At 43.5% G+C, this 13,735-nt stretch overlaps 1 protein-coding gene across 2 annotated transcripts in view; it reads right to left on the minus strand.

The window, feature by feature from the left end:
- The window catches only part of Prdm2 (PR/SET domain 2), a 113,735-nt gene that overhangs the window by 50,789 nt on the left and 49,211 nt on the right, over positions 1–13,735 (minus strand). For both annotated transcript variants that reach the window (XM_036177391.1, XM_036177390.1), the window contains 2 exons: positions 8,174–8,326; positions 2,484–2,610 (listed from right to left, as the gene is read on the minus strand). In XM_036177391.1, the coding sequence (XP_036033284.1) occupies positions 2,484–2,610; positions 8,174–8,326 (280 nt within the window). The remainder of the gene's footprint in view (positions 1–2,483; positions 2,611–8,173; positions 8,327–13,735) is intronic.

Consider the following 13,735-nt stretch of genomic DNA (forward strand, 5'->3'; position numbering starts at 1 on the left):
AGGCATTTCTGACATTCAACCTTACAGAGGCTGCTCAGACATGTATGCAATTCAGCAGAAACACAGAGCTGAGAACTTTAAAAATTCTAGTAAAAATACCTAGTCCCTGCACATCTGTGACCATGGGAAAATTGCAAAGTCCTTGTTCAGGGACAATATGAACTGTCTTCTCAAAGCATTATGTACTGTTCTTTCTTTATACATTGTTTGAGTGTTTACTGAGAGCCACTACCTGCCAGCCACCCAGGCACTGATCACTGCCTTACTGATGCACCTGCCCTCTCTCCCCAGGTCTAGGTGTCAGGCTAGAGGAATGACTGCTGCCGTTCTGTTCACCAAGGAACAGCACAACTGCCCGGGAAGTAGAGCATATGGAAAGGCTTAACAGACATCATAGTGTTAGAAAGAGGGAAAGAAGAGAGAGGGTGCCAGTTTGTCACAGACATGGGAACCAGGACTTTTCATTACCCAATACACTCAACAGTCCTTATGATCCACCAACAATCTGATGAGCTCTAAAAGGTTCCTCATGCAACACACGGATGTGGGCATAGCAGCTGTCATGCAAAGGAGCTGGGGTCCAGAACTGTGAAGAATCCAGTCCTTTGTCTCAACAGTACGAGGTTATGCCCAATGTCAATCTGTATGTCCCCAACAAATAATCAACACTGCCTCAATAAATTTATTCTGATTCTCTCTGACACCACGGCCAAAGAAGCTATTATTGAAATGCCTAAAATCATACTGAGTTAACAATAAGAAGTTCTGCCTTCAGGTCTTACAAGCTGTTAAGTCAGACTTCACAGCACAGCTAAGAAAGGTTTGACGCACTAAACCCTCTTCTGAAGGAAGCTGCCCAAAGCAGAATGGCTGTGTATTCTAAGTATGAGCTTCATGCAAGTCTTTTCATTAAAGCTCAAGAAGGACTCAGTGAGCTGTCTGTCGTCCAGACTCTTTATCAAAATAATAACAGGGCAGTAAGAAATATGGTTTACCAAACAATCTAAAAACCAGCAAGCTAGCCATGAAATGTGTAAGTCTGTGTGTGTATCACTAATAAAACAGTAAGATTAATTCCAGGGTTTTCCTCCACATTGAACTAACTGCATAGAACAGTAAGGAGTAACTAAAGAAAAAGAGTAATGAAACAGGATCTGAACACACACCAAAGTTTACCACAAAGCAAAGCGAGAATGCCATCAAGTTACAGATCTGATTAAATGTCAGGATTGAGTTTAGTGGCACAGGAAGTCTCCAGGACGCCTAATTTTTGGACTCCACAAGTCGTAGTTTTATCTAGGAAGGCTGGTAACATGAATTCTGCTTACAAACAAAATGTACATAAGTATAGAAACCAGTCAAATAATGGAGTGGAAACAAAATGTTAAGCCTTAGCCCAAAGAAATCTCAACACACAGTTAAAACACTTGGGGGAAGGCTGGAATTTTCTAGACTCTTGTCATCTGACCCAGAATCAAAGTATTTAATGACCTAAAGCAGCAAGTAAATCTCCATCAATAAACAGAAAAAACGTAGTCAGCAAGTGGCCCACCAGCCATCCTTGGGTGAGCCCATTTCACTTTCCCGTGAAACACAAAGAATATGAAATTGAAAAGTCACAATGAGCTCATCAAATATTGCTTGAAAGTTTTCCAAAACCACGTTTATGCTTTTATTTATAGCCTCACTCCCACAACATACTTTGCAATGTTCTGGGAAAAGAACGGGCTTGTTAGGATTACAAAAATTTACTAAGATCTAAGAGAAGAGCAAAAAACAAAAAACTAAACAACAACAACAAAAATGTTCTTGTTTTAATAAAAACGACTGTATCGTGTCTTGGCCCGTTTTCAAACTAGGCTCAGTAAGAGATTTCTCAAATTCGCGTTAAAGTTTTTCGTAAAAATATTCCACCGACATATCTGCATGCCAGCTAGAAATATGATATAGCTATCCAAACTATTTTCCTACCCACAAATTATCCTCTTCCTTTTATAAGTGTGACTACATTCTACCGTCTGTAAACATCGTTTATCACAGAACTGTAAGAATTGAGGGCACAGCAAGCCTCCTTAACTTCCACAAAGCCCAACGTATCCTGTGCGGCAGCCCACCGCCCTCGGCCCCCGGTGCACCTCATCTTTGTCTCTCCCAGGTCCGGCTCTCCCTTCCCGTCTCCCTCCTCTGCCGGGTGCTGGGCTGTCAGCGGAGCCGGAAGGCGCGGGCGGCCCTCCCTCGCGGCGCAGCCGGCCCGATTCCGGGAGCAGGGCCGGGCCCGCACTCGGCGGCCGCACGCGCACTTCCCCGCGCGGGCGCTCAGGCGCAAGTTCGCAAACAGCCCGAGCGCGCCGAGATCGCCGTGATTCAGCAGCGGGCCGGGCGGGGACGGCGGGCCAAGCCGGAAAAGGTCACGGCGACGCCCGGCCTTCAATCCGTACGCCCGGGCGGGTGCGGCCGGGCCCAGCGGCGGCGGCGATTCCTACCTCTGCGGCTCTTCGGAGAGCTCCGCTTGCTCCGGGCGCTGGCTCGCTCTTCCTCAATCGCAGCTGCTATCTCTGGGTTGTCTTCCCCATTGTACCAGACCAGGAGCTCCTCGCCAGGCGCGATTGGCTACAGAAGAGACGAGACAAGGTGTGAACCAATCAGAGAGGCGGTTGTTGACGGGGGCGGCGCGGCGCGGCGACGGGCAGCAGTGGCTCGCCGACCGCAAACAGCTGTCGGGAGGGCGCCGCCGCCGCCGTGGGCGCGCACGGAGAGGAGGCGCGGTCAGGGAGCGCGCAGGGAAGAGGCGGGCCCTGGGGCGCGCGCCTGGACAGGAGGAGGAGCCGCGGCCCAGGCTAGCAGAAAACTCATCGCCTGGCAGGGCCAAGGCAGGACACTCAGGGCAAGCAGGAGGACCTGGCAGCTTGTCACGGAGGATCGCAGGAGTGCGTGTACCGGCTAATCTGGGACTAGTGTTCAGCCTCCATCACCAGATTCTTACAGCTAGCTCCAAGCCTCATGCCACCCACGAAAGAGAGAAAATAAAACATGGGACCATTTTGCCCATGAAATTCGAGTGGATGAGAAATGTAAAGGGCCATTAAGAAGCAAATGGCATGGGAAGGAGTTAGCAGCATAGTTTCTAATTCCAAGCACAAGTTAAGCAGAAACACTCTGCACCTTTATCCATGCACGCACCAGCTATTATAATTACAGAAGCGCTTAGCTCAGGCAGAGCCGGACCTAGCCTCCTCAAAGCAATCACCAACCAGCTCAGGCCTGTGAAAACATATCAAGAGTATACATCACAATTTCTAGTTACAGAAATGCCTAAGAATACCAGGCATTATGCTCTTAAAACATTAAATTTTTCAGTCGCTCCTGACACCATCATACAACTACACCTGAAACATCCTGAAGAAACATTTGGAGTAGAAAAATGGAGTCCTGAACAGAATTGTGGAGGTGGCGTATAGCTTCATTCACTCTTGGGGACGTATCTGTTCAGAAAGTTCTAGTAAAAGCCCATCTAAACCCACATGCTGACATAGATGATCCAAGGAAGACAAATAAATGGGAATGTTCTTACTTAAAGTAGAACCAGTGGGGATAAGGGAATTATAATAATTACATCGCAATCATCAACACAGATTGATCCAGACAAGACTCCCCAGTGGACATAAGGTCAAAGTCTGAGAAGTACCAGAATATTTGCCTCCTGTCAAAATTCTCACCCCACAAACAGCTCAGTCACAAAGGGGGGAACTGTCTTTATAATGAGTCAGATGGACTGCACCTGCCTCCTAGACTATGCACAGAGAACAGATCACTTCTGGGATGTCCAGAAGGTCTAAGTGAGATCTAATCAGAAGCCCAAATTGCTTCTCCTTGGCACTAAAATGTTATCAAAGACCAAAGTACTGCCCAAGTGTGATGGCTACTCTTGGTTGTCAACTTGACTATCTAGAATGAACTACAATCCAGATATGGAGGGCACACTTTTAATCCAGATCTTGAGACGGGAAGATAACATGCCTTTGATCTGGATCTTGAGGGCAGAAGACACAAGCTTTTGCTTTCGATCAGGATCTTGAGGCAGGATGACACATTCCTTTAATCCAGATCTTGAGGCGGGAAGCCATACCTCTAATCTGAGCCACACCTCTAATCTGAGCCACACCTTCTGCCTGCTTGCCCTTGTCAGCCAGCCATTCCTTCACTGCATTAGAGCCTACTTTGGGACTCCAGCACAAACAGAACACCAGATGAGACATCCAGCCTTGTGGACTGAGCAACTACTAGATTCTTGGACTTTCCATTCACAGCTAGCCACTGTTAGACTGCTGCCTGTAAGTCTTCCAATAAATTCAGAGATAGATAGATAGATAGATAGATAGATTCTTTCCCTGAGTTCTATGACTCTAGAGAACCCTGACTAATATACCAAGCCTAGGAGACAAATGAGAGCCAGAATTCTTTTCCTACAAGGCCATGACTGCAACAACAGATATAATCTTGGCTGAGTGGACAGACCGGCTAATACAACACTTACTGCCTAGATGCTGACTCCCTGATGCGCCAGTGTACTGTGGCTATGTAAGAGTTTGGTCCTTTGGTTTTTGTTTGTTGTTTGGCTTTTTTGAGACAGGGTCTCACTATGTGGCATAGGCTGGCTTGGAACTCTCTAGGTAGACCAGGCTGGCTTTGATCCGCCTGCCTCTACCTCCCAAGCACTGGCATTAAAGGTGTGTGTACCACTCAGCCCCTGTTTTTGTGTTAAAGAGGAAATTCCACCAGTGATGTCAGTTTAAAAATAAAATGGCCCCTTACTTCAACAAGCTTCTAGTTTAGATAGCATGATTTTGCTTCACTATCTATACAGAATTCCCACTAGTTCAAATACTCAAGTTGTTTAAAAGGACAGCCTATTGACTTTGTTCCTCCAATAAAGCTAAAATCTGCCACTTTGTTTTTGAACCAATATCTCAATATCTCATATTCTTCTTGCATCAGGTAAACTTAACCAAAAACCCCTAATTTAACAATCTATTAATGAGCTTAAAAACAGCATCACTGGAGGCTGGAGAGATGGCTCAGAGGTTAAGAGCACTGACTGATCTTTCAGAGGTCCTGAGTTCAGTTCCCAGCAACCACATGGTGGCTCACAACCATCTGTAATAAGATCTGGCACCCTCTTCTGTATACATAATAAATAAATAGATAGATAGATAGATAGATAGATAGATATACGAACAAACAAACAAACAGCATCACAAATGCTTTTTGGCACTCTGATAAGCTAATCTGTTTTGTTTTTAAAAATTAAAATTTTTAGAGCATGTAAATTTTAGTTCATTTCTCTTTTATGCCATACACTTATGAAATGGTATTAAACACTATTTGAAATGATTAGAAAATAAAAGCAAATTTTTAAAGTAAAGGGGAAAGAGTGATGACAAACGGATGCTCACCATGCTTGATCTTCAGTCAACAGCATCATCAGAACACAGACAGGCTAGAAGCAGGCCATGAGACACTCTAAGTTCTAGCTCCTGTTTCCCTTTTCACTGCTCTGTGGGCATCAGCTCAGCTAGGTACTTCACAATGACATGAGTTAGACATCTGCACAAGGCTGGGGTGAAACTCTGTGCCCTGTGTTTGACCCCCAATACCAACAGATGGAGAGGGTGGGAATTGTACAAACTCCTTATATGGAAGGGCACTCATGTCTGTTCCAGTTATTCTTTATTGAAGTACACAAGAATCTGTGTACTGCAAATCAAATTTTAAAAAAACTTAAACATTGATAGACATGAATTACTGAAGGGACCCCTGGTTTGTTCTGCGCTAAACAGCTTTCAACACCGTCAGTGACTGAGATATTACTATACTATGGAGCTACATACTAACACTCTCTTACAAAAGAGAAAAATAATATTTTTAATTTTTTTCTGTACTCCTTAGCATTTTCAAGATTTCTTACAACAAATTCCCATGCAATTCATTTACAAAGCCTGCCTCAGAGAATGCTGAATCCTGGAGAAAACAGGGACCCAAAAGGCAGCAAGCATACCTGAACAACTACCAGAGGTCAGGTCTGCAGGTATGCAGATATCAAAACGTATGCCCTGCCAGTGTACTCATTAGTTCACCCTTGGAGTAGGCATTAATCCTCTACACTGATCCACTACATACTGGCTCGTCTACTGTTTACAAAAACTGTATGAATTAGTTTTTACAGGTTAAACATCTACTCCCAATACAAAAATCTGAAACCCAAAATGCTCCAAAATTTAAAACTGTTGAGTGGTGACATGACCCCCACAATCAAAAGCAGGACCAACAGTGCCCCTGTATGTCTGCTTGTCTCAGTTGTATCTGAGACGTAAGTGGATTCTGTATTTAGATGTGTAGATCCCCAAGAACTAAGTGTATGTAGCTGTTAAAATACAAAACATTCTGGAACTAAACAGTCCAACTAAGGAACACTCAACCTACACAGTTACCTCCATCCTCAGTCTCCCCACACAGCTGCCTCCATCTTTCCTTAACACTGCCTGTCTCACAGCCACTGTCTCCACCAGGATTCTACCCTGCCAGCAGAACCAGATGTGCCTCCTGCTTGAGATGTATTTGAGAAACAGAATGAATCTTAAGTGGCATTTGGAACCAAGCAGCAGTGTAACAGGAATCTCATCTTGCCAGTTCCTCAGCTGATCCTGTTTCCTCAGACTGGAAGCCTCTGAGACCTCATATCCGAATGGGTCTCAGCTGAACTGCTGCTCAAAAGCCTGAAAGCTTAACCAACCTAAAGTTTCTAGTTTCTGGTCTTCACGCCTTACATATCTTTCTGCTTTCTACCATCACTCCCTGGGATTAAAGGCTCACTTTCTGGGATTAAAGGCGTGAGTCACCATGCTTGGCTGTATCCTTGAACACACAAGAGATTCAGGTAGATCTCTGCCTCTGGAATGCTAGGATTAAAGGCATGTGCTTCCACTGCCTAACCTCTATGTTTAATATTGTGGCTGTTCTGTCTCTGACCCCAGATAAGTTTATTAGAGTGCACAATATTTCTGGGAACACAATTCCACCATACAGTAGGGCTACTAGAACAGCCTGTGACTACAATCCAGCAGAAAGGAATGAAAAACAAGGTTTTGGACAACCTAAGTATAAAAATGAAAACAAAAACAGAAATCTCCAAATCCTGCAGGATTAGCTATAAACGTGTCACAAGCAGTCCAGTTATGTGACAATGCCAGGAAAATACAATGGAGGAAAATTTAACAGTCACATGCTACCACACCTAATACAGGACACTGCCTGAAATGCTCAATAGTTTTCAACTCTGTAAAGATTTTTAAAAAGAAAAAACAAACAAACAAACAAACTCTATAGACTTGCCCGCCAGTTTGTGACATATATAATGGAACCAAATGAATGAAGTGCTATTTGTTTGTTACAGCAATTTGGACAGAGGTATTTTTCCAAAAGAAGCAACCACCATCTTTCTTTCCATTCTAGAACATTCCATGCATGGAATGTAGCTCTGTCTGCTACAGAAACGTGACCTGTGAAAGCAAGAGAAGGAGACAGAATTCTACTCACCACCAAAACATGCTAACATGAAAAGTGTCCTAGTAGTGAGATCCTGACTGCAGTGAGTGCCTCGTCAACAGCTCTGAGCATGGCTGTCTTCTTAATCTCCGCAACTAATGTCCCCAAGAAGTATTTGGCAGGAGGAAGAAATATATCCCAAATTCTATCCTGAATACAAGCGAAGGAAAAGGAAAGCTAATCCAAAGCTTCATGCACACTGAACACTATGAGTGTGCTTTCTGTTAACATGCACTACCAGGATACTGATAGCTACTCACAGTGGGATAAATCTGCCAGACAGTTCCCAGTGCATCTGTGCCAGAGGAGGGGAGCAGCTGCCACAGATAATCAACAGTATCAAGAAAGATGCAGTCTGTAATTACTCAACACAATCTTCCTGCTCTAGCTCCCTGACACATGCAAGGCCTCAGCAACCATGTATTTAACACAGAGCTTTGGGTGCATGGATGAACCACTTCAAACACAATCCATTCCAGGTCTGTAAAGTTGTTCTTGTCAGTCACAACTACACTGCATTTACAGAATGCACACAAAGTAGCCAGGAGTAGACTAACAGCAACACTGTTACCTTTAAGGTTTTATAATAAATGGCTCTGTTGATTTCCAGTGGAAATAAATTCTGCTCTTCACCTGAGCAGGCCCAGTTCACATAACGCAACCAGTTGCCCTTCTCCGGATCAGTGGCATCAATGCACATCCACCCCAGATTTGGGTAGTACACCTGTGGACGGAGAAGAAGCAGCTTGTATTAGGACAGGGATGCCTAAAAATAGTTTCATCTTCAACTTTTCAAACAGCTGTTTTCACTATACACAAGCACTCTACATACAGCATTCAGAGAAGCAAGATAAAGAAGCAATACAGAAAAACACAGGCAGGAAACAGAAGCTGTAAAATCGTAATCGTTCTTTAGGTTTGTTTTCTCCCCCAAATATAAGAAACTGAAGTTCATATGCTTGATCTACAAATGTTTCCTGTACGTGAAAACAGGTTACAACGACATGCTCTCAAATGTGACCCCTTCTAAGCATTCTGCCAGTCCAGTCCAGGCCTACACTGCTTGTACAGTCCCCAAGTCTTCTTTCTAGCATGATTTACGCGACTTCACAAATGAGCACATGTTGTGAATCACCGTGTGGGTGACAAACTACAATGGTTTTGTAAACCTCACTGTCCCTGAACACCTACACTATCCAGCACATGTGTCAGAAGTAAGGTCCAGCGAACATGTTTGTGAAGTTCTGGGATGCTGCAGAAAACCCAGGACACAGGATCTACTCTATTAAGAAGCTTCCCTGATCATCCAAGCTTGCTCCTCCCCTGCGATGCTGCCAATAAACACTTAGCCAGTCATGCCTTCATCGACCGCAAGGAGTCTGAAGTTTATACGCGCTCATGTACACATTTACTCTGCAAAACAACTGAGGAGACACCGAACCAGAACTACAACTAGTCATTCTTTTTAGGAAGAAAGAAAGAGTTCTGGGTGTGCCTCTCTTTCCCACACACACCTTGACTCCTTCCACGCACTCCTTTTTTCCTCTCCCACCACATCAATCACCTTCAGTTGGGTGACTTTCCCTTAGATCAGAGCTCCTCCTCTCAGCTGATGGCGAGGGGCTGACTTCCTGATCAAACCTGGGTCCCTGAGCCTGGGCTCTGAGTGACTCTCACCTCCCGAGACACAGACACTACATAAGCCTCCCACTCTGTGTCAGGCCTCATTTACTATTCCCCCTCCACATGTGGAAATCGGGGCTTGACGATGGAACAGCCTTCCTGTCTAAAGCACTTGACTGGAGGAAAGACAGTCTTAAGCCCGGGCCTGTTTGACTTCCATTTGTGGCTGTTTCCCTGACTACCTCCTGATCACCCTAGGTAAGACTTCAGGCTCTTCTCTCCCCACCAGCACCCCAGCCTCCTTCAACTCTTCTAAGGGTAGACACACACACACACACACTCTTTCCTCTTCAAAACCGAGCACCTCTCAAATGCTAAGTTATGAAGAGACAGTCGAAAAATTGTTAAACACAATACACAGAACAACAAAAGCTGCTTTCCGATGTTTAAGAGCTATGACTGTCCCACTTGTCGGCACAACCAAATATGGAAAGTGAAGTCAGTGACCCATGAACATTGCCAATCCGCTGGTTAGTCCACTAACTCACACAGGTATTCTTAGTTCCTTTGCCCCAGGCTCAGAGATAGTCTTTTTTCCTTTCTGTATTTTGAATGTATATCGGTAGGCACTGAGGTACTACTGGATCACCACCAGCACACTAGCAGTGTCACCAAGTATCAATACAACTGCAGGGACAGCAGCAGCACCAGGAAAACCCACCACATAGATGGTGAAGGTGGCAGCTTGACTATCCATCTGCTTTAATAACCACTCAGGCTCTGCTGGAACTTCCTGGATCTTGAGTCAATATAAGCCTTTATTTTAAAAAGTGTTCTAGTTGAGTGAGTTCTTTATTTACACATACTTCATTGTATCTCAATGGAAATAAGGCATCTTCTAAGGCACAATGATGTTCATAAAGAAAAAAGTTCCATAGAAAAACATGAATACGGGTTGGGGATTTAGCTCAGTAGTAGAGCATTTGCCTTAGCAATCGCAAGGCCCTGGGTTCGATCCTCAGCTCAAAAAAAAAAAAAAAAAAAAAAAGAAAAAAGAAAAAAATGAATACAACAGAAGGCATTTGAGAAGGGTGTATTTGTTGGGGGAAGGGAGGCTTTTGTTTGTTTTGTTTTGTTTTGTTTTCTGAGAGGTCTCACTCTGTAGTGTACCCATACATACACAAATACCTTGCTGAGTGAACAAAGCCACTTATTGAAAGAATGAACTATTTATTTTTAGCCTAAACGTAAGAATATATATGAAGAGAAAATAATCTAAAACTAAACATAAGTGTGGTGGTATTGTGTTCCCCAAAATATTGTATGTTCCCCGAAATAAACATATCTGGGGTCAGAGAACAGACAGCCACTAGAACAAAGCCAAAAATGGTGGCTAGAAAATGGGAAGAGTAAAGCTATAGCAGAAGTTGGGCGGTGGTGGTACACGCCTTTAATCCCAGCATTTGGGAGGCATAGTCAGGTGGATCTCTGTGTGTTCAAGGCCACTTTAGAAAAAGCTAAGCATGGTGACCCATGCCTTTAATCCCAGAAACCCAGCCTTTAATCTCAGGGAGTGACAGGCAGAAAGGGGAAGATATATAAGGCATGAAAACCAGGCACCAGGAGGAGTAAAGCAAGTAGTTAGTTAAGCATCGGGTTGGTTAAGTGTTCAGGCTTTGGAGCAACACAGTTCAGCTGAGATTCATGTGGAGGAGGACTCAGAAGCTTCCAGCCTGAGGAAACAGGATCACCTGAGGAACTAGCAAGGTGAGGTAGCAGTGGCTTGTTCTGTGTCTCTGATCTTCCAGCAATCGCCCCAATAACTGGCCTCGGGTTTGAGTTTCATTAATAAGAACTTTTAAGATTCCTACTACACATAAGAAAATGTCATTAATGGTTTTCTCTGAGAAAATGGGGTTATTCAGTATTCTTTTCTTTGGCTTATCTAAACTTTCTGCCTTTCCTCCACTAGTGTGTCATTTACACCGGGGTGGAGTGGAGGAAATGAAGAAGGTCTACATCTGCATGAAGTACCAAGGTCTGCTGGATGCTAAAGGAAACCACAACTTTGTTACACTTTTAAAAAAAAAAAAAAAAGCTGAGTTTGGTGCACACTCCTTTAATTCCAGCACTCAGTATTTGGAATGTGGAAGCAGGCAGATCTCTGTGAATTGTCAGCCAACCTGGTCTACATGATAAGTTTCAGGCCAGCCAGGGCTACATAAACTCTGTAGCACAGGTCTTAAAAGGTCTTATTAATAGAATCAAACCTGGAGCCAGGTATTGGGGTGAACGCTGGAAGATCAGAGAAACAGAACAAGCCACAGCTACCTCACTTTGCTAATTCCTCAGCTGATCCTGTTTCCTCAGACTGGAAGCCTCTGAGTCCTCATCCAGAATGAATCTCAGCTGAACTGCTGCTAGAAGCCTTAAAGCTTAACCAGCTCTAGTTCCTGGTCCTCAGGCCTTATATACCTTCCTGCTTTCTGCCATCACTTCCTGGGATTAAAGGCGTGTGTTACCACACCTGGCTGTTTCCAATGTGGCTTTGAACTCACAGAGATAATGGATCTCTGCCTCTGGAATGCTAGAATTAAAGGTGTGAGTGCCACCATTTTCTGGCCTCTATATCTAGTGTCTGTTCTGTTCTCTGACCCCAGATAAGTTTATTAGAGGGCACAATATTTTGGGGGGCCACAATATCACCACACCCTGTCTTAAAAACATAAAAATTTTAAAAAAATGTATAGTGCCCATTATTTTTATTGAGCTTTAGTTTGTTAGTGGGGAACTAAGATGAGAATATGATTTGATACAATTCCCATGTTTGCTAGTCAAACATCTATTTCTAATCACATTAAATTCAGTGAATGACACAAGTATCTCTAATAATGTAATAAATTTTTGCTTAACTACTATTTGCTAAGCTACAACAGTGCCACCTGTCATCAGACAAGAGTAGTGGAAAGCCAGTGACAACCAGCTTGGATCACTTCTTCCGTCAGTCACAAGGCAGGCGGCCCTCCTTCCCTAGCTCAAATCCAACAGAGACATGGAAGAAGTCTGTTTCCACATCTCCATAATGACCAAGAAATAGTTGGCTCACCTGATTCCAAAGAGGAATAGCACACAGAATCAAAGTCTTTATCCTGATGCAATCCATAAAGCAGCCTCCTCTGCCAAGCTGGGGTACCAGAATAAGCTGACTTCTAGCCCTCATCCTTCAACTGAAGAGGACTGAAGAGAAGCACTGTGCACCAACTCTGGGTAGATTGGGTGCTCTACAAATTATTTTTGTTCAATCTTTGTAAGGGTCTACAGAATAATCTATAAATATTATGTCTTTGATATTTAAATTTTTTTATGTATGTGTTCTGTGTTTGTGTTTATGAGGAAGGTATGGGTGTGCACCTGAGTGCTGGTGCCCAAAGAAGCTAGAAAATGTCAGGCCCCCTGGAGCTGGAGTTAATGGAACAGAGTCTAAGTCCTCTGCAACAGCAATATATGCTCTTAACCACTGAACCATCTCTCCAGTCCCTATGAAATGTTATTAAGCCCCTTTTATAAAAAAGAAACAGCAGATGGGCAATTTTAGCACAATAACCAAACCACTAAAAATACAGCCAGGACTCAACCTTGATCTTCTCATTTCTCCCTTACATCCAAATGAAATAGATAAGAGACAGGGAGCAGGGAGGGAGAGCCTTAACTAAGATCCCTCTTTGTAATCCTTCTGATGGCTAGGGTGTAACTCATGATAAAAAGTGCTTATCCAGTGGGCTGCGCCAAGTGTCCCCTCCAGCAGCACTAAACAAAAGGACACAGCTTTCTTCCTCCTCCTGACTCCTCTAGATTAGGGTTATGGAAGCCATCCCTGTTTCTCACCGAACAGACTGGGTGCTAATTCTTCTGCAAGCACAGCATAAATGTCCTGTACCTTAATTTCAATTCTATTCAATCCAGTTATTTTATTAAAATAGTTTTAAAATAATCTAAATTCAAATGCAGTACTCATGCCCACTGAAATGTGACACACTTACAGTCACATTTCTATGCCATTAAATAAAAAAGAATTTGCAAAGAACAAGCCACATTATATCTTCCCTTAATCATTTACTTATTATTCTGTAAGCATATTGGTTAACTTTGGAAATTTAAAACAAAACTCTCATTAACTTTATGAAGCATAGCATCATTCAAACTCTCAACTATTCACCTACAACATCCTAACCCAGTAACAAAATCAAACAACAAATTACCACAGACATCACTACCGGAACTGAAACAAGGCAATGAAGAAATCTCATGCTGGGTCAACTCTCATATCAAGTTGAGTATTATACTTCATTAAACCAGCTCTCTAACATTACAGCCTACAGTGACAAAACCACGTCCCTGGACTATTGTCTAGATTTCCCTACAGTGTAGGTACCAAGCGTTTTTAACACTTTACAACAGAGACAGAACCTCTCCTGGAAACCAGGTTCCCACATCAGCAGCCCCAGCTGGC

This window comes from Onychomys torridus, chromosome 2, assembly GCF_903995425.1.
Source record: "Onychomys torridus chromosome 2, mOncTor1.1, whole genome shotgun sequence".
In the NCBI taxonomy this organism is placed as follows: domain Eukaryota; kingdom Metazoa; phylum Chordata; class Mammalia; order Rodentia; family Cricetidae; genus Onychomys; species Onychomys torridus.